The sequence below is a fragment of the Rhinatrema bivittatum genome, chromosome 1, assembly GCF_901001135.1.
Source record: "Rhinatrema bivittatum chromosome 1, aRhiBiv1.1, whole genome shotgun sequence".
Lineage (NCBI taxonomy): Eukaryota > Metazoa > Chordata > Amphibia > Gymnophiona > Rhinatrematidae > Rhinatrema > Rhinatrema bivittatum.
This window is the reverse complement of record NC_042615.1, coordinates 616,290,154-616,311,012: the sequence shown is the minus strand read 5'-3', so window position 1 is coordinate 616,311,012 and position 20,859 is coordinate 616,290,154. Positions and strand designations below refer to the sequence as shown.

At 43.9% G+C, this 20,859-nt stretch overlaps 1 protein-coding gene across 4 annotated transcripts in view; it reads left to right on the top strand.

Annotated features, from left to right (window-relative positions):
• The window catches only part of AP3S1 (adaptor related protein complex 3 subunit sigma 1), a 234,635-nt gene that overhangs the window by 132,630 nt on the left and 81,146 nt on the right, over positions 1–20,859 (top strand). For 3 of the 4 annotated variants that reach the window (XM_029571241.1, XM_029571216.1, XM_029571224.1), the window contains exon 4: positions 18,854–18,925. The exons of the other annotated variant lie outside the window; for it this stretch is intronic. In XM_029571241.1, coding sequence (XP_029427101.1) covers positions 18,854–18,925 — 72 coding nt within the window. The remainder of the gene's footprint in view (positions 1–18,853; positions 18,926–20,859) is intronic. 4 annotated transcript variants of the gene reach the window in all.

The window sequence follows — 20,859 nt, the reverse complement described above, 5'->3', positions numbered from 1 at the left end:
TTAGCTGTTTATGCTATGTTTACATGTAAGGATCAGGACAGCAGTACAAGTCAGTTTACTTAGATATATACTAGAGATGCTAAATAAAAATTTAGGGAAATAGGAACCTAAGGATTTTGTCTAAATTATCGCCAGTTTTGCTAGCATTACTGTTTTTGGTGTATGATATCATACAGGCTGATACTGTAAAGCACACGGGCACTCAGTGATGAGCGGCCTCTTTCCCAATGCATGCCCAGCCACCTCTCCTGGGCTCGCGATACTGTATTTAAATGAGGGGTCGCACTAAAAAGGAGGCGCTAGGGACAACAGCGCGTCCCTAGCGCCTCCTTAACAGTGGAAACCCAGGAGAGGTGGCTCTCAATGGGTTCAGAAAACAGACGCTCAGTTTTACAAGCATCCGTTTTCCGAACCCACTGACAGTCACGGGTTAGGAAAATGGACGCTTGTAAAATTGAGCATCCATTTTCCTATTCTGACTTGCCGGCACATTTTTTTCTTTTTAATTTTTTAAAAAATTTTTGGTTCCTCTGACTTAATACCACTAGGATATTAAGTCGTAGGATATACAGAAAAGCAGTATTTTCTACTTTTCTGTACATTGTTTTGAGCTGCTCAGAAATTAACGCCTGCCCTGCAGGCACAGGGATAACCACTGGTAATGTCTGGCATGTCCGCTGAGCGTAAAATGTGCGGATCAGGTGCACATTTATTTTACGGTATCTGGGGCAAATTACTAATAGCCTCATCAACATGTATTTGCATGTGATGAACACTGTTAGTTTCGGGGGGGTTTGGACATACGTATTGGATGCACTAAACCCCTTATTGTATAAGGGGTTGTGGACGCACATCCAAAATGCGTGTCCACCAGTGTGTTAAACAGTGCCGCAATTTACAGTATCGGCCTGATAATAATGACGGCATATAAAAACCAAATTGTCCATTTAGTCTGTCCAGCAATTTGCTTATAGTAGTAACTGCCGTTCTGTGCAGGTTACCCCTTGCGTTCTGTTAAGGGTTGTAACTGCCACTCCATGCAAGTTATCCCCCTGCAGACATGTTAAACCATTCCTTTCTTTAAGTCATTAAGGATCCACAGTGTTTGTCCCATGCCCTTTTGAATTCATTAACAATTCTCATCTTCACCACCTCTTCTGGGAGGGCATTCCAGGGATTCATCACCCTCTCCATGAAGGAATAGTTCCCGATTTCGGTTCTGAGTCGTCCTCCCTGTAGTTTCATATTGTGACCCCCTAGTTCTGCTGTTTCCTTTCCAGCAGAAATGGTTTGAAGTTTGTACTTTGTTAATACCTGTCAGTTATCTGAAGGGCCTGTATCATATCTCCCCGGCACCTCTTATCCTCCAGGGTATACATATTTAGATCCTTCAGCCTATCCTCATAAGACTTCTGAAACACAAGCTACACCATTTTGGTCGACTTCCTCTGGACCGCCTCCATCCTGTTTCTATCCTTTTTGAGATACGGTCTCCAGAACTGAACACAGTACTCCAGGTGACGCTCACAAGGATCTGTACAAGGGCATTATTACTTCCCTTTTCCTGCTAGTTACATCTTTCTCTATGTAGCCCAGCATCTTTCTGGTATTAGCTACTGCCTTGTCACATTGCTTTGCTGCCTTCAGATTGCCAGACACATTCACCTCAAGGTCTCTCTTCTGGTCCGAGCGCAACAGTCTTTTGTGCCCATCACATACAACTCTTTTGGATTACTGCACCCCAGATGCATGGCCCTGCACTTCTTGGCATTGAATCCCAGCTACCAAATCTTCTATCACTCTTCCAGTCACTTTTCATTGTCTCTACTCCTTCAGGTGTGTCTACTCTGTCGCAGATCTTAATCTGCCAAAAGGCAAACCTTTCCTTCTTAATCCCTCCTGAATGTTGCTCACTAAGATATTGAACAGAACTGGTCCCAAAACCAATCCTTGAGGCACTCCATTTAACACCATTCTCTCATCAGAGTGGGTTTCATTTACCATTGCATATTGCATCCTGTCAGTTAATCAGTTTGGTGCCTACATCCTAACTTCTCATTTTATTCATGGACCGAATCAAAAGCTTTGCTGAAATCCAAGTAAATCACATTGAGCGCTCTTCCTTGATCCAATTCTCTTATCACCCAATCAAAACATTTAATCAAATTTGTCGGGCAGGACCTTCCCCTGGTGAATGAATGCTGCCTCAGGTCCAGCAATCCCCCGGATTGTAAATAGTTCACTACCTTTTCTTTCAGCAGAGTCTCATTTAATTGTCCCACTACCGAGGTGAGGCTAACCGACCTGTAGTTTCCAGCCTCCTCTCTGCTACAACTCTTTTGAAGTAGGATATGAACCGTTCTTCTCCAATCATGCAGCACCATTCCCATTTCCAGGGATCTATTGAGCAGGTCTTTCAGTGGACCTGCCAGCACATCTCTGAGCTCTCTCAGTATCCTAAGTAGGAAAGTTGCTTTATTCTGGTGAGAGTTAAAAGATGTTCCTCATCCAGCCCCATGGCCTTGTCCACTTTCAGATTTCCTGGCTCTTCCCATACATTCTCTTCTGTAAGCGGGTTACATCTACTCCATTCCCATTCACAGTCTTGTCAACCACCAACAGTCCTTCTCCAGGGTCTTCTTTAGTGAACACCAAACTGAAACATTTGTTTAATATTTCTGCTATTTCTTCATCTTTCTCCAACATTTGCTCCTTGACACCTATCAATGTCACTATACCTCTTCAGGCCTTTCTTCTTTCTCTGATATATCTGAAAAATAGTTTGCCACCTTACTTTACCTCTTTGGCAACCTTTCCTCCGCGTGACCTTTTGCTTTCCTAAATTTTTTTCTTCGTCTCCCTCAGTTTCACCAGGTATTCTTCCTTGTGTTCCTCTTTTTGGGAACCTTTATACTTCTTTAACGCTGTTCTTTTTGCCTTTAGTTTTTCAGCCATCTCCTTTGAGAACCTTATTGTTTTTTTGTTTTTTTTTTGCTCTTACTTTTGTTTACTTTTCTAACACATTTTGTTGCCTTTGTAATTGCTCCTTTTTAATTTGTCCCACCGTTTGTCCACCTCAGCCATTTTCTTCCAGTCTTCTAGTTCTTCCTCCAGGACCAAACCCATTTTGACAAAGTCCATATTTCTGAAATTCAAAACTTGGGTCTTTGTGCGACTTCTCTGTATTTATTTGCAATATCAAACCATACTGTCTGATGATCACTGGTGCTCAGATGGGCACCTGCTCAGACATTAGAGTCATTATCCCCATTTGTGAGCTCTAGGTCAAATATCACACCCTCCCATGTGGGTTCCATTACCATTTGTTTGAGCAGAGCTCCTTGAAGGACATTCACTATCTCTCTACTTCTTGTATATTCCTCAAAAGGAATACTCCACTCTACATCCAGCAGATTAAAATCTCCAATGAGCAACACTTCTTCCTTTTTTTCCCACTTTTTGGATGTCTTTGACCAGATCTCTGTCCAGCTTTTCAGTCTGAATCGGAGGCCTGTAGACCACATTGATGTAAATGGAAGCATCATCTTCTTTTTTTAGGACAGCCCATAATGTTTCTTCCCTACCCCATGTCCCTTGCATTTCGGTTACTTAGATATTGTTTTTGACATAAAGTGCTACTGCTCTCCTGTCATCGAGAAGCAACATATGGGTATTCAGTAGCACCTCTGCTAAAATGGTTAAATCTTGGACTATTCTCATACCCTGGGTTATAGTGTGCCAGGTAGCTCATATTTACTCCAACACAATAGCAAATTGTTTAGTTCATTTTACAGTAGGTAAAGACCATTTGACCCACCTACTATGCCTGCTAGCCCCTCTCTTTGCTACTCTAGCTGTGAGTATCTCCCACCTATCAGCCATACTAGCTTAACCACCTTCACTGTTTTAGTTTTGGTCTTTATCCTTCCTTTATGGAAATTGTGTGGTCCAGTAAGTAGAGGTACCTGCACCTCTCACCTCTTGTGAAGAAAATAGTTTTGGACAACCATTTTGTATTGAATGCAATGCCCAGTTAAGCCTCCTGTGCTGCCTTGATTTTTCATAAAGGTTGTTTATTGCCATCTCTTAAAATCATCCAGTAGGATACAATTCCTATACCATCTGCCACCCTCACTGGATTTGAAGATAAGAGCCATGCTGGGTCAGGCCAATAATCTTACTCCTGGCACCATGGCTCTGACAGTGGTAAATCTAGATCACCTGGAAATACTCGGGCAGATCTTTTGTTTGTTGCTTGTACCTAGACACTGGTGGTGGTTATCCTTGTGCCTCCATGACTAAGAATGGACCTGTTCTCCAGAAACTTGTCCAAATCTTTTTTTTTTTTTTAACCTAGCTGCACCATTAATCTGACCAAAACATAGCAGGATGGCAAATAAAGAACACATGGCCCACCAGTCTGTCCAGTCACGTCTTCTGCTCAGCTTTATAGTCCCTTCCTTTCCCTCAAGAATTCTGTGCTTGTTCCATATTTTCTTGTATACTGATACTGTTTCTTTCTATACCATCTCCACAGGGAGGCGGTTCAGAAAACTACCTTCATCTCCGCTGTATATTAATGTTGCATTGTACCACTATATAATCTGCATTTTGTAACCAGTAAGGGGTAATAGCGCGTCCAAAATACGCGTCCAACCACGCCCGCAACTTGAAAATGCATGTTGATGGCCCTATTAGGTATTCCTGCGCGATACAGAAAGTAAAATGTGCAGCCAAGCCGCACATTTTACTTTCAGAAATTAGCGCCGACCCAAAGGTAGGCGCTAATTTCTCCGGGCACCGGGAAAGTGCACAGAAAAGCAGTAAAAACTGCTTTTCTGTGCATCCTCCGACTTAATATCATGGCGATATTAAGTTGGAGTCCCAAAAAGTTAAAAAAAAGTAAAAAAAAAAAAAAAAAAATTGAAATAGGCCCGGTCGAAAACCGGACGCTCAATTTTGCCGGCGTCCGGTTTCCAAACCCGTGGCTGTCAGCGAGCTCGAGAACCGATGCCGGCAAAATTGAGCGTCAGCTGTCAAACTCGCTGACAGCCGCCGCTCCTGTCAAAAAAGAGGCGCTAGGGACGCGCTAGTGTCACTAGCGCCTCTTTTTACCACCAGCCGTAATTAAAATAAATTAAAATACTGAATCGCGCGCACAGGAGAGTGGCCTGTGCGCGCTGGGAGAGCGGGCATTCGCCCGCTCTCCCGCGTTTTTACTGTATCAGCCCGCTTGTAAATCCTAACCTACTGTGATCCTTGTAAACCTAATTTGTTGTAACACACTTTGACCTCTTCACTGGAGAGGTGCAATATAAATAAATAAATAAGAGGAGGATGATGATCCATCACTCTTTCTGTAAAGAAGTATTTCTTTAGATTACCCCCTTTTACCAGTGTTCCTTTGCTGCAGGGTCTCCTTTCTGTTGAATGAATCTGCCTCCTGTGTATCCTGACTACATTCTCTGGTAACAAGTTCCACATCTTAATTGTGGGTTGACTGAAAATTGCTTCCTTAAATTAGTTTTAACTCTGCTGCTAATTACTTTCGTGGAGTGTCCCCTAGTCTTCGTATTATTTGAACAGGTAAATAACTGTTTTGTATTAACCTGTTCCCTCTTGGCCCTCTCTTCTGCATGCTGAAGAGCCCTGACCTATTTAAACTTTTCTTCATGAGGGAGGCAATCCATCCAAACTGCTGCACCTTCTCTAGTTCTGTTCTCTCTCTTTTTGAGATGGGGCAATGAGAAGTGCACTCAAGGTACGGGGTCATTATGATACTCATTGTGTTTTCTTTTTTCTGGCTACTGCTGCACAGTGAACTGAGGATTTCAGCGTAGGCACAATGACTCGCTTTTCCTGGGTGATGACTCCACTTGATGCGTATGGGGGGCCTACCTCACTCACTCATCCCTCTTCCCTTCCTTCTCTGGCTATCCTCTTACTAGCCTCTCCCTCCTTCCCTCCCCCCCCCCCCAACCCACCCACCAACTAATCCTCTTCTCTTTTACTCCCTCTCCTCCCACCTCCTGCTGCTTCCTGCAACTGTTGGGGCCTGGGAAACCCCACCAGATTTTCTGCTACATGGCTGGTGGTGTGATCCAATGGCTTTCCACTTCTCCCCTTGTCACTCAACCCTCCCCCTCCCATCTTGGGTTGTTTCCTGCCACTGCTAGGGTTTGGGGAGCCCCGTAGCCTTGCTGCCAAGGTGCCTTTATTCTCTTCCACTGGTGGGGGCCTGAGTAACCCCACCAGACTCTTTACTGCCAGCCCCCACGCATGGCACTCGCTCCCTAAAGCCTGTACCCCCCCACCTCTGGACGAGCGTTGGCATGCGTGTGCATACACAGACACACCACAGTGCTTACCCTGGATCCATGATGGAGAGGGCTAAGTGGCTAAAAGCTTCACAATGGGTAGCTGAGCTTTTCAGAATGAGTTGGCAAAGATGGGCAGAGGAAGAGAAGAGTAGCAAGGCAAGAAGAGAGCCTAGGTATTCAGTAAAAGATAGTGATTACTTGGGTAAAAGCAGATGCAAAGAAGGAAGGAACTAGAAACTCCAGCATCACATTTGGGGTAGCCTTGAGAGGTATGTGTGATTATAGTGTCAAAGGCAGCATTAAATCTGGGAGCCAGCCAGCATACAGGAGGAAATCATGAACTTTCTGTGCAACGGGCCATGCCTACTATCGGGCCGATTCAGTAAAGTCCATGGGAGAGCGGGCGAACAGGCCACTCTCCTGTGCGCGTGATTCATATGCTAATTAGGCCCGGCGGTAAAACCAGGTAAAAGGAGGCGCTAGGGACACTAGTGCATCCCTAGCGCCTCCTTTTGGACCGGAGTGGGCAGCTGTCAGCGGGTTTGACAGCCGACGCTCAATTTTTGCCGGCGTCGGTCTCGAGCGGCTGACAGCCACGGGCTCGGAAACTGGACGCCGGCAAAATTGAGGCGTCCGGGGTTTTCGACCCGACAGCCGCCAGGCCGACTTCAAATTTATTTTTTTTTAACTTTTGGAAAGTTTCTGGACCTCCGACTTAATATTTGCCATGATATTAAGTCAGGAGGGGTGCATAGAAAAGCAGTTTTACTGCGGGACTACTAATAGGGCCATCAACATGCAAATGCATGTTGCGGGCGCTATTAGGTTCGGCGGATTGGATGCGTGTTTTCGGCCCCTTACTGAATAAGGGGTAAGGAAAAAACGCGCGTCCAAGGGCAGGTTAACAGTGCACTCCGTCGGAGCACACTGTACTGTATCGGCCCATATGTAAGTGAGATCGAAACCATCAAAAATATTGATGTTGGGAAGAGAGACCTTCAGTTTTTCAGTACTTTGAAAAGAGCAATGGTTAGAGTTTGGATGATAGTTTTGACAACATGGGTGAAAAAGACTGGAGAGAACTGTATTACTTTGTCATCAAACACAGTAAGCTGGCAAAAATGTATTTGTAGAACTACTATAATAGTGATAGTAAATGGTTGGAGGTACATTTTCAAAGATCTTTAGCCGACTTAACTACAGACCTAGGCATCTAGATCAAAGCCTCTGAAAATGTACTGGCACTGGCTGGCTAAATTTAGCTACCTAGTTAACATGTCTGATTTTTTTTTTTTTTTTAAATCACAGTTGAAAACCAAACTCATGAAAGCAGTACCAAGAGACTGGCATTTCTCAGTTTAATTGCAGAGCCAGTTACAGTTTTCAGGAATGCTACTTGAATTCTGTTTTAAAGATAACATAAGCAAATGTAACAAAAACTTCACTCTGGCTGCAGGATAGCATTTGGCATGTGCATTAGTTTAAAACAAAATAGAAAAATGAAACAAATAGGAGCCAATTCATTTCTTTCATGGGGCCCTGAAATAAATTAAGGGGGCCCCATAAATTAAACAAATCCTATTCATTTAATTCGTTTGTAATTCAATTATTCTGTAAGCTATTATAGTCAATGGACTCAAAGAAATCATAGGCAGAGCAGCAGATGAACAGTTAGAAAATTGATACAAAGTTTAGAATGGGCAGACAGGAGATCTGGTAGGATGGATGAGTTGTCAAGGACACGACAGGATGACATATCACAGCGACGCAATTTGCCAGTCAGACCTATTGCAGCGCACCAGTTACAGTGACGCTGGTCTTGAAGGCTAAACATGTTACACTCTGAAGACAATGTCTGGAAGTGCCTGCTGGCGGGAGCCGGCGGGCGTGCATTCATTCAGGCAAAGGGAGCCAGCGGCGAAAGCGGCCTCCAGCAGCCCCCGCAGTGAATGAATGCACGCCTGTGTACGCCCGTGCGATTTCGGTGCTCAAGGCGTGACGTCACGACGCTTGACGTCACGGCCTTGAGCGCCGAAATCGCACGGGCTACACAGGCGTGCATTCATTCACTGCCGGCGGGGGCTGCCGGAGGCCGCTTTCGCCATCGGCTCCCGCCGCCGCCTGGATCAAATGCGTGCCCACCCGCCCGCTTCTGCCGCCGCCTGGATCAAACGGGCGCCCCCCCGCCCCCCCCCCCCACGCCCCACCCGGCCCAAAGGGCCCGCCGCCTGGATCAAACGCGCGCCACCCTCCCGCCGCCGCCGCCTGGATCAAATGCGCGCCCACCCGCCCGCTCCCACCCCGCCGCCTGGTCAAACGCGCACTCGCCGCTCCCGCCGCCACCTGGATCAAACGCCTGGATGAACGGGCGCCCGCCCGCCCGCCAGCTCCTGCCGCCGCCTCGATGACCGCACGCCCGCCCGTGTGGAGATGAGGGATTCGGAAAGTGACAAGGTATTTATATATATATATATATATATATATATATATATATATATATATATATATATATATATATATATAGATATATATGTAACAACTTTACGCTGCAAATGTTAGTATATATGGAGGTCGTCCATGGTGCAGTCCAGTACGTAGCTGTTCGAACACCACACTAATACCAGGTAGAGGGTAGGCGGTAACTAACAGGTTAAGGACGCTGCAAAATAGCGGGTTACAAAGGAGATAATCGGAGCGCGCGTCACAGTATCGGAGGGGAATAGCTAATTCGTTCATTAATTGAGCGACCTTTATCCAGGAAGGACTATAGATTTCTTATTGTATGCTAGGGTCTCCTCGTTCATCCACACAGGGTTGAGACGGAGAACGGTGAGGCCCACCAACACTTTATTTGAGACACTATGCCAACATACTTCCATTAGCAGAGGTGATATGATACAGACTTTCAGATACTTGAAAGGTGTTAATGATCAAAAGACAACGACAAACCTTTTCCGAAGGAAAAAAATCAGCAGAACCAGGGGTCACGATTTGAAGCTCCAGGGAGGAAGATTCAGAACCAATGTCAGGAAATATTTCTTCACGGAGAGGGTGGTGGATGCCTGGAATGCCCTTCCGGAGGATGTGGTGAAGACCAGAACTGTGAAGGACTTCAAAGGGGCGTGGGATAAACACTGTGGATCCATAAAGTCAAGAGGCTGCCAATGAAGAGTGGGTGACTCGCCAGAATGATGGCTACTGCCTGGAGTCAATACCCTTATTAAATAAACATATACAGGCTTACGGTGACTCCAACATCGCTCTAAGCTTCAACAGCAAGAGGAAATGTGGGAAAAAAGGATTCACACTCACAAAGAGGGGAGTAGCTGGCTTGTTACGGCGGTTACTACCCCAAATCAAATAAGCCTGATACTTCACTTTCAATGCAATATACAGCAAAGTTCTCTGATTCAACGGCAGGGGAGAAGAAAAACTGATACTTCACACATCCAGCAGAGCTCTCTGCTTCAACACGGCAGGGGAGAAGAAAAGAGGGTTCGCACTCACAAAGCGGGGAGTAGCTGGCTTGTTACGGCGGTTACTACCCCAAACCAAATGTGCCTGATACTTCACTTTCGATGCACATCCAGCATGGCTCTCTGCTTCAACGGCATGGAGAAGACTTATACGTCACGCATATCCAGCATAGCTCCCTGCTTCACACGGCAGGGCAGAAGAAAACAACCAATAAGGGCTAATAACATAGTCTGGGTAAAACAAATAAGCATGGGTTGCAGCTTGCTTATTGCGGGCGGCTACTACCCCTAACGAATCAAGCTAGATATTTCACTTGGATGCAGCTCCATCACTGATCTCTACATTAAAGGTGGGGGTGGAAGGGAAATAGAACCAAGAGCTAAGAGAAACAGATAAGTATGAGAGAAAATATGTGTGAAGCTTGCTGGGCAGACTAGATGGGCCATTTGGTCTTCTTCTGCCGTCATTTCTATGTTTCTATGTTTCTATGTTATTAAGGGTGTTATATCTAAGATATACGCTATGTTGAGCAATAGATTTCTTATTGTATGCTAGGGTCTCCTCGTTCATCCACACAGGGTTGAGACGGAGAACGGTGAGGCCCACCAACACTTTATTTGAGACACTATGCCAACATGCTTCCATTATTAAGGGTGTTATATCTAAGATATACGCTATGTTGAGCAATGCAACACCGGTTACTCCCACACACCGGGAAAAGTGGGAACTAGATTTCTCAAAACACCTGGGGGATAGTGACTGGGACCTCATATATGTCATGGCTCATAAGTGTTCTATCTCCGCTGCTTTACAAGAAATTGTTACAAATGTTGTACCGTTGGCACTACACTCCGGTTGCGCTGCATAGATTTTATCCGGCTGTGTCTGACAAATGTTGGCGAGGCTGTGACCAGCAGGGCACATACATTCATATATGGTGGACCTGTCCTAGCATACAGGATTATTGGCAAGGAGTGACCCAATGGATCACGCAATTTCTTGACTTACAATGCGCTGCTGAGCCATGGCACGTATTGCTGGGTCTTCCCATGACTGAATACAACACTCCAACACAGAAATTGATTTTACAAATCTTTATTGCTGCCCGGACGGAACTGGCATTGCACTGGACACAAGCCACAGCTCCAGCGGTGGCCGCGGTGCAACGCCGACTCTTCTCTTATTATCAATTGGGCAGACTCTCTGCAGTGCACCTGAATCGATTGCCTTCCTTTCAAGCCATGTGGGACCCCTATACCAAATGGTTAGACGCACACAATTTCACACCATGATCATAGATTTCACTGTCCCACGGATGCCAGCCACATCCCAGATCACACATTATTCCACGAGTTCAGAGTATTTATTCCCTATGATATTGTATCAGGACTTCAGTACGGGGTGGGGGGGGGGGGGGGGGGGAGGGTTAGTACTGTGTGTGTAATCCTTAGACAACGTTATGTATATGTTATGCTTATAGCTTTCTGTTTTTATTATCGATACTGCTTGTTGCTGTATAACGGTTGCGGCCTGTCGCTTACCAGTTTGGTGTCTATTGTACTAAATGTTTTCTTTTGGCTTGCAAATAAAAACAGTTTAAATACAAAAAAAAAAAAATAGCTAATTCGTTCATTTACATATCATATACATGCTGCGTGCGGAAAAGGTTACGGGTCGGTTTCAAGAAGCGCTAAGGACGCGTGAAACTGGAGACTGTATCGCAGGATCGCCTTACGCGTCCCAATTGTGCACCCACAGCAAGTTAATCTCCAACCGCACCTTACAGTATCGAGCTGATAGTGACTTGGTGAAATTCTGGCAATATTGGTACTCTTTTGCCCCTTTACAGAGTCGTAGGTTATTCATACCACTTTTTGTGCCACTATCCAGTCTTGCCAGCCTTTCTAGATACCTTGGAGTACTTTTCCCGTTCTGTTGATTTCTTCCCAAAATTTTAAGATAATTGATTAGAAAACTCCTATTCTGGAGTCCAATATAGGCTGGAAATTACCTGTAAATGCTTCTCCCCATTGACTTTAATGGCAAATGAAAACAAATCAAACTAAAAACAATTTTTTTCATTTTGAAACTAAAGAAACAAATTAAGGTCCCCACAAAACAAATTTTCAAACAAAAGTTTTTCTGCTGCATACCCCTAGATAGTGTTGAATTCAGCTGGTCATGAGACGGACCCTCGACCAGCCACTCTTACCGCTATCCCTGGACCTGAGCTGGCCCCAGCAGATGCCAAGGGAGTGCTGATGCTGCTCTTCCCTGTCGACGTGGCATGCTGCCATGCTCCACCAGCTTCTAATATTACATCAGTCCTGGGCCTTCCTACGGTTGGAGGGCTACCCCCAGAGACCAGCTCTGGCTGTTGGCACAGAGGTAACCAGTAGAGGGGAATTATTCAGTTAGCATGGTTATGCACTCTGTGATGAATTATGCATAAAATTATGCAAATGCATAATTTTCAGGGGTGTAGAGACTATTATAAGGAACCAAAACAAATGTTCTATTGAATTTTTGATCTGAAGACTTATGAAAAACTAAAAAATATATTGAAATGATAAATTAATGAATCTGATTAGATTTGAATATTACACAAGAATATAAACGCTATACTGGGTCAGACCAAGGTCCAATGAGCTCAGCATCCTGTCTCCAACAGTGGCCAGTTTGTCTTAAATACTTGGTAGATCCCAAAAAGTAGATCTGTTTTAATGGTTGCACTTGCACTTTTATCTGTCCTTTTAGAATAAATCAGTTAATAACAAAAAATGCATGTACAGCATTAAAAAAAAAAAAAAAATACATTTACTGGGTACTGATTATACATAACTAAGGAAATTCATAAGATACTGATCCTTTAGGCTTTATATGATTACCTCTGAACAAAAAATAAAAGGAGTGGCTAATAGTTGTTGTTCTTTTTTCAATTTATGTATTTATTTATTTATTTTATGTAGTGTCAATCTGTGGACATTCTAGATGGTGCACAATTAGCAATAAATAGATAAAAAGAATACAAACAATACATCGTAAAAAAAAATCAAGGTTAAAAATTAATCTAAATATAAACAGTGGATTACTTAATTCAACAGGATTAATTCCCAACCATTATTTTTATCATTTAGTCAATGGGCTTTGTCATGAATTTTCTAAATTCAATCTGGGCCAGGCACTTTGATTTTTAATTTATAGGGGCTCTGCTAGACCCAACTTAGCCAAGGCTGATCTCCTCAATGACTGAACACAGGACATCGTGGCGTGGTGGAGGAGATGATTCAGAGTCAGCAGGTGTCGGTATGGCCCATATTTGAGATGCTGGACCTCATGGCTGCAATGATCCATGTCATTCCCATCAGGCCCTCAAGAAGTGAATATAAACCCAACTTGCAAATCTACACTCACACCCTCCACCCCAGTTCTGGCCTCACCTTTCAATCCAACTCTCTTCTCTCCCCTACTCTGCCCTCATGGTCCCCATTGTAGCCTTTCCCCCTCCGGCTATAAAAAAAAACCTTTCTAAGACTACATCCACCTCATAAAAGAGTTAAAACTGTTTTGGTAGCTTCCCTTTTCTAATTTATTGAGGATCTCCCCTTCCAAAGTTTTTGGCATCAAATTGTTCAGACCACAGATGTACTCCATCTTGGCAGCTTCACACCAAGAGCTCCTTTTCCCTCAAAGAGAAGATTTATTTATCAATATCTTGGAAAAGAGGGTTATACTGAACATTCAAAAATTGGGTGGCCAACAAAATTGTTCTGTTTCAGACAGTCAGTCGGATATTCCTATTCTACCTGAACAAACAGGGAGGAATGGGATCCCAGCTCCTGTGGCCAGAAGCTGTCATTTATGGAACAGAGTAAGCTATCATGGATAACTCTAGTTATAGATAACTTTTAAGAGTGGAGGAGTAGCCTAGTGATTAGAGCGGCAGACAGAAAATCAGGCACACCAGAGTTCAATTCTCGCTTCTATTGGCACCTGCTGTGACCTTGGGTAAGTCACTTTACCCTCTATTGCTACAGCTCGCATCTTAAAATTGTAAACCCTCTCTCGGGTAGGGATCTTGAGCATGGGTTTGGAAAGGTGAATAATTAAATACATATCCAAAGAGCTACTTATCTGGATGGATAGGATGATTTCTTGAAAGATTAAGTCATTCCTAGTAGACCATCAGAAGCAGTCTGTGAATCAGAATATGGCTAATAGATTCTTTCTGATCTGGGGACAGCTGACGGTTTCATGTTTGTGAAGGTTCTAGAAAGGAAGGTATCACTTTTCTGCTCCAGAAGGACCTCAGAAGGCTGACTTTCAGCTGGTGCCTTCTCTCTTCTTTGGTGGCCAGGTCATTTTTAATTGTATGTCCTCCAGTACCTCTGGTAAGAAATACCTTGATAAAACTTGGAGGAGACAGAATATCCATGATTCTCCTACCACCATTTTTCCTATTACTGATGGAATTTCCTCTCCTTATGGAGATGTTCATCTAACAACCCATTAGGCTACAGTATTTTTCCAGCTTAATAACTCAAAACTAAAAGCTCTTCACTTCAGCCTGATACCCATTCTCCAGCTCTCACAGTGTGTAGGTTGAAAGGGAAGTAGTATATAATGTTTTGTCTGAGCAAGTATTTCAAGTTCTTGTGTCTTCTAGGAAGGAGTCAATCAGAAGGCTATATAGTTTCAGATGGAGGAGGAGTGAGGTTTGCCACTTGATGTGAAGGATAATCCATAGATCCTTTCTCATGCCACATACAAAAAACTGCTTGAGTACTTTTTTACATCTTTCAGTCTGGTCTTGGAATCAATTCAGGGTTCATCTTGGTTCAATTGATGCATACCACCATCTTGTAGAAGAGAATTGTATTTTTGTGCAGTAACTAGCTGTCAAATTTTATGGGAGGTCTTCTTCAATTGAAACCTCATACAGTTTCATGGGCCCTCAGTGTGTTTCTAACCCAGCTGATGAAACACCTTTTGTGCCTTTCAACCCTCCTGGGTTCAGGTTTCTATCTGGAAAGTCTCATTTTGGTGGTGGTCACTTAGGCACACCAAATCGGTGACTTATTCACCTTAAACTAAGATCCATCAAACAAAGGTGCTCCATATCAGTCCTATGTATGTGCCTAAGGTGACCTTAATAACAGTTGTTCTTAGATCATTTCTTCCCTAGGCCATAAGGGCATAATCCTGAAATGTAATCCTTGGATTTGCAAATAGTCAATTGCCTTCTTTCTGGAGCAGACTAAAGCCTGTAGAATGTCCACCTTATTTATTTATTTATTTTTAATGTTTTGATGTCAGTAGGCTGGACCTCGCAATGACAGACTGGTATTCCTAATAGGATAGCAGATGGCATCTTTCATTGTTATGGCTTGGCAAGCCTGACCTTAGAAGGGCAAGTCATGTCACCAATATGGTCAGGGGTGTGGTGATGTGGCTTGCCAGTCTAAGATCTGTCTCTTTAGTAGAAATGTGGAGCTCACATCACATATTCATCAATCACTGTTGCCCAGATATAGTCTCCTGTCAAATTTCACTGCTTGGACTGTCCATTAAACAAGGCCTGTTTAAGAAGCAATGTCCAGGTTGTTTTCTTTGTTTTGTGATCTTGTATTGTTCCCTCTCACTCAATAGGAAATTAAGGTGAAAGGAGCTGCTTCTCCACAAAAACATGTCTTTTGTTTCTCACTGATAGACAAACGTTCATGCTTGTTTTCTTCCCCCACCCTTCCCTCCTTTTTTTTTTTTTATGATAGCCCTAACCCTAGTTAGGGCAATGCCATCTGCTTGTTTTCATTGTAGTTGTTTGTCGGCAGACAAAGTGAAGATGTTTACTTGTAATAGGTATTCTTGGATGATTGCAGTGAGCCACACAACCCACCTTCCTCCTCTTTTGGAAGTTCTCTACCCTTGTTTTTTCATATGAATAGCTGCGCTAAAAGTTAAACTGAGGAGTTGTGGATTCAGTCATGTGCAGAAAGCTTTTCTAGAAAGTTCTGTAATGTTGGCACTATAAACTAGCCAAGGCACAGCTTGAATGAGCAAGTTAGCCATGAGTATATAGAAATTGATGGGGCATGGGAAGAAAGCTGTGCTTACGCAGTTTCATGAAAAATGTCTTCATCTATTTGTTAGACTTCTTCAGTGAGAACAATAAATAGAGTGGTGCTTGTATATTTGGGCAACATTCTCTGTAGCTCATTTTGCATTGGTCTGGTAAAGCCAGAGTAGCTCTCAAAAGCTAGTCACTAAGAGGCAGATTTAAAAATCTGCGCGCGTGGGGTACATTTGTGCGTGCTACCCGGCGCACACAAATGTACACCCGATTTTATAACATGCGCGCGCTGCCGCAAGCGAGTTATAAAATCCGGAGTCAGCGTGTGCAAGGGGTTGCACACTTGTGCACCTTGCGCCCACCGAGCCCTAGGGGAGCCCCAATGGCTTTCCCTGTTCCCTCCAAGGCCGCTCCGAAATCAGAGCGGCCTTGGAGGGAACTTTTCTTCCGCTACCCCCCCCCCCACCTTCCCCTCCCTTCCCCTATCTAACCCACCCCGAAGACCCTAGCTAAATCCCCCCCACCTTGTTTCACGTTTTACGCCTGCCTGTGGCATGTGTATTTATTTATTTATTATTTTTATTATACCGAGTTTCATGATGGAATCACATCAACCCGGTTTACAATTAACAATGTGAGTAAAGGCAGAGAGTAACATAGTAAAACATTTCCCAATTCAACGTCACATATAGAATGAAACTTAACAGGTATAATAACAATATTTAGGATGTGAGAAAGTTACAAAAAACAGGGAAAAATAACTAGGATCTGAAAGGGGAGGAAATTGAAGGAAGAATATTAACATTTTATCCAACTGTATCAATTAATAAATATGTATAGTATAAAAATATAGATGAGTAGCAAAAATGATCAAATATGATGCTGTTGTGAATTATAATAATAAGATGCTGTGACTGCGTATGAAGTTAGTGGGTTTATTACAGTTCACTAACTTTGTGTTTGTGCTGATGGGTGGGGAATTTAATCCAGTTCTGGGAACGCTTTTTTAAAAAGCCACGTTTTTAGTCTCTTCCTAAAAGTTGGGGCGCATGGTTCTTTTCTTAAGTCCGGTGGGATGGAGTTCCAGAGGATTGGACCTGCTGATGAAAGAGCTCTTGAACTGTAGGATTTATGTTGGTAAGTTTTGGCATGAGGTACCTGAAGTGATTCTTTGTAATGTTCCCTGATGGGTCTGGCGGCTGTGTATTTTTTAAAAGGGATTTGTAAGTCAAGTTGAGTGTGTTGATGGATGTTCTTGTAGATAATCATGATGGTTTTGTACATAATTCTGAAGTGGATCGGTAACCAATGAAGGTTTTTGAGGATGGGGGAGATATGGTCGATTTTCCTGGAGTTTGTAAGTATTCTAGCTGCTGTGTTCTGTACCATTTGTAAAGGCTTGGTGTAAGAAGCTGGGAGGCCTAGTAGTAGAGAATTGCAATAATCTAGTTTGGAGAAGATTATTGCTTGCAGGATTGATCTAAAATCTTGCGCGTGGAAAAGTGGCTTTATTCTTTTCAGAATATGTAATTTGTGGAAGCAGTCTTTTGTAGTTCGGTTTATGAATGGTTTGAGGTTAAGACGGTTATCTAGGATGGCTCCTAGATCTCTTACATGGGTGGTTTGTAGGAGGGTAGGTGGCTTTGAGAGCGTGATGTTGTTTTCAGGTGCTATATCTTGCGCGCTATATCTTGCGCGCTATATCTTGCGCGCTATATCTTGCGCGCGCCGGCCACCTGCCGGTGCGCCATCCCCCAACATAGCTCGGCGCGCGCAGGAGCAAGTTTTCAGGGTTACGCATGTAACCCGTTGAAAATCTGCCCCCAAATGTTTTAAGTTAATCCAAAGAAAAGGTTTCACCTACAGCTTGTTAAACTTTATTTCTGTGTGTCCAAGTGAGTTAACATGGCAATCACTTCACTTTATTTAGATTGATGGAAACAAAGGGTTTAAAACGGAATATTTGAAAAATATTTTTAAATTTGGTTAAGAGCGTCACAATTTTCCAGTTTTTTTCTGATATTTTTTTTTTTTAATTTAAGTTTTTTGGAAGCTCCTCTTGCTTAGTCATTCACACTGTTATGAATCTAAAATTGGGGCATTGCAGTGTCAACCTTCATCTCAACACTACTTAAGGCAAGAATATAACAAGAGGCTGAACAGAGGTCTCTGGGAAGGAGATATTCAAATGAATGGTTTGGTCATAGTGAGGGTAATATTTAATAAAATCATTTTCAAGGGGAAAAATCTGGGTTACCTGCAGAAGTGGCCTTTCAGAAAATTGCCCGCCCATTTTGCAGGTAAGCCGCCTGTATATACAAACGTTTATCCTCAGTGAGCTGAGGTATTCCCAGGCTCGACGTTGGGGAGGGGTTTGCACTCACATACACACTCTGAATTTTCAAAAGCATGCACTTATTTTTCTCTGAAAAAAAGAAAAACCAAACCCAAACTATCCCCGCAGGTGCGGGTGATTTTCAAAGCAAACTTCTGCGCGTAAGTTAACCTTGAAAACTGGTATAAATTCCAATGGGGAACTGGCCCTCCAGCATTGTGGGCAGTTACAAAGATACCCCCAAATAAGTGCAAGCTTTCTTTTCTAGAAAAATGTCTAAGCATTAGAAAATAATGTGCAACGACATAAAAAAGTAAAGGGATCAAGACCAGAGTAAGCAAAAGCAATATTGACGAGATGTAGGCCCGTTTGATTCTCCAAGTCTAAATAGTACTGCTCTTAAGTGCTTGGCAGGCTGTGTTGCTGTGTATAGAAGCTGTCTTTTAGTTGATACTAATGCTTGCCATAGAAGGCTTACAAAGAGTCGTGCTAGGTACATGTTCTGCAGCTCTGTTTCATAGTCTCCTTTGTTATAATAGCCCAGGGTTGAAGGTTCACATTTTGTAAACTTATCAAGATGAGTGCCTTACTTTTAAACACTGACTTTTAATGTGTTTTTTTTTTCTTGCTTTGTTTTTGTTTTTTTTGCAGGTATTCGTGGAAACGCTAGACAAATGTTTTGAAAATGTCTGTGAGCTGGATTTAATTTTCCATGTAGACAAGGTACTGTGACAAGGTCTAATATCAGTTGACTCAAACACTGAGCCTGATGAGGAACATGTGGTCCTAAATTTGCTTATTGTTCTACCCCTGGGGTCAGTGGAATTAGTCAATGTCTATCAGTATATTTTTTTAAAACAAGGAAATGCGATCGTGTCCACAAGGAGGAGAAAAATGTAGTTCCTTTTATCTGTTAAATTTGGAAACGAGCCTTCATTTTAAAAGGGGTTTTTGTTTCTGTTTTTCTGCTTTTCATGGAGTATGTTGGGACCAGGGCTGGAAACAACCCGGGTGCCTAAACGTTTGCCCCTGGCAGGTGCCAGGAATGGAGGGGAAAGGAGAGGAGCAGCACATTGCCCTCTAGGGGAGGGGGACAAGCAGCCGCAGACTGGGGCTGAACCAGAAACTCCCCACCAAAAAAAAGTTCCCAGTGCTGGAACTGGGAACCAGCTGGGAACCAGCTGGAACTGGGAACTGGGAACCACTGGGAACTGGGTTCCAGTTCCCAGTGCCAGCACTGGGAACTGGAACCCAGTTCCCAGTGCTGGAAAGGGCACTGGGAACTGGAAAAAGCACCAGCCGCTGGGGTAGGGACGAGCAGCAGTGGACCAGGGCTGCTTGGGGTAGGGAGGAGCAGTGTCACTCCGGGCTGGAAAAGGCAGCAGCAGCCAGGGGTAGGGAGGCGCTGTGAGGCTACAGAAAGGAGGAAGAGGGGGGAGAAGGACTGGAGAGGAGGAAAAACATCGGGAGCAGAAGCTATGAATGAAGAAAAAAAAAAAACTATGAAGACTCCCCGCTCCCCACCCAGCTCCTAAGAATCGTGGCCAACGAAACATTGTTGCATCTCTGTTTTGGACTCTTAGGATCCAAGAATCAACTTTTGTCTTGGCATTTTAATATTATGATGCTGAGAAGCATCTTCTGTTGGGGTTTTGGTATGTTATGTACAGCTAAAAGGTTGAGCTCACTAGGTGATATTTTTTATTAGACTAAGCTAAAGCATTAGTACTAGCTCTTTAGAGTTATACTCAAGGTCCATAGTTTTCTGCAAGATTTTGTGGCAAGACATACGGAATTGTGAGGTCAAAAGTGGAAATATTTGCAGCAGTTCTGTGGCACATCTTCAGTGTAAACATGGCCATATATCATCATTTTAAATAGTGAAAAATCAAGGCACTTGGAAGAAAAATGTTAGGTTTTCTAAAATTTTCCACTCAAGTATTGAAACATCAAACTGAGAAGGTATACTCCTTAAGAGTATACAAAGTTTCCAAAGGGGTTCTTCATATTTCCCTTCCCATTATCCTCTCCTAGTAAGTTTCCGTTCCCTCCAGAGGGCCCCCCCCCCCCCCCAGGATCCTTGGCATATCCCCCAGTGCAAAGGGCTAGTGCAGTCCCCTCTCCCCTCTTCCTTCTCCTTCCATGCAGTACTCTTTCTCCTTTGACCCCCTCCTCCTTCATTCTTCTCACCCTCTTCCAATCTTCTCTTCCTCACTCCTGTTGCAGCCAACTTTCTCTTTTTCAATCCCCATTCCAACATTTACTGATGCCTCTTAGGTGCCGGGGCTGAAGAGCTGCCACCTCTCAAGCGCCACTGCTGCTGTCTTCTGGGGCCTCCGATTGGGGGCTGAGGATCTACCTCATTCCCTTCGATTGGCAGGATCTAGGGAATCCTACCTGCCCTGCTGCTCTGGCCAGCAGCTTCTGCTCATTCTCTTTGGCTGGCAGGGCCTGGGGTGCCTCGCCAACCCTGCTGCTCTGTCCTATGGCTCCCACTGTATTTCAGCTCACTGGGCCTGGAGAATCCAGTCAGCGTATTACTCTAGATCAGCGCTTCTCAACCGGTGTGTCGTGTGCTACCGGTCTCCCGCTGCTCTTCCCCCTTCTTCCTTCATCGAGCGAGAGGCAGGCTATCTACCACTGCTGCCGTTGCCGCC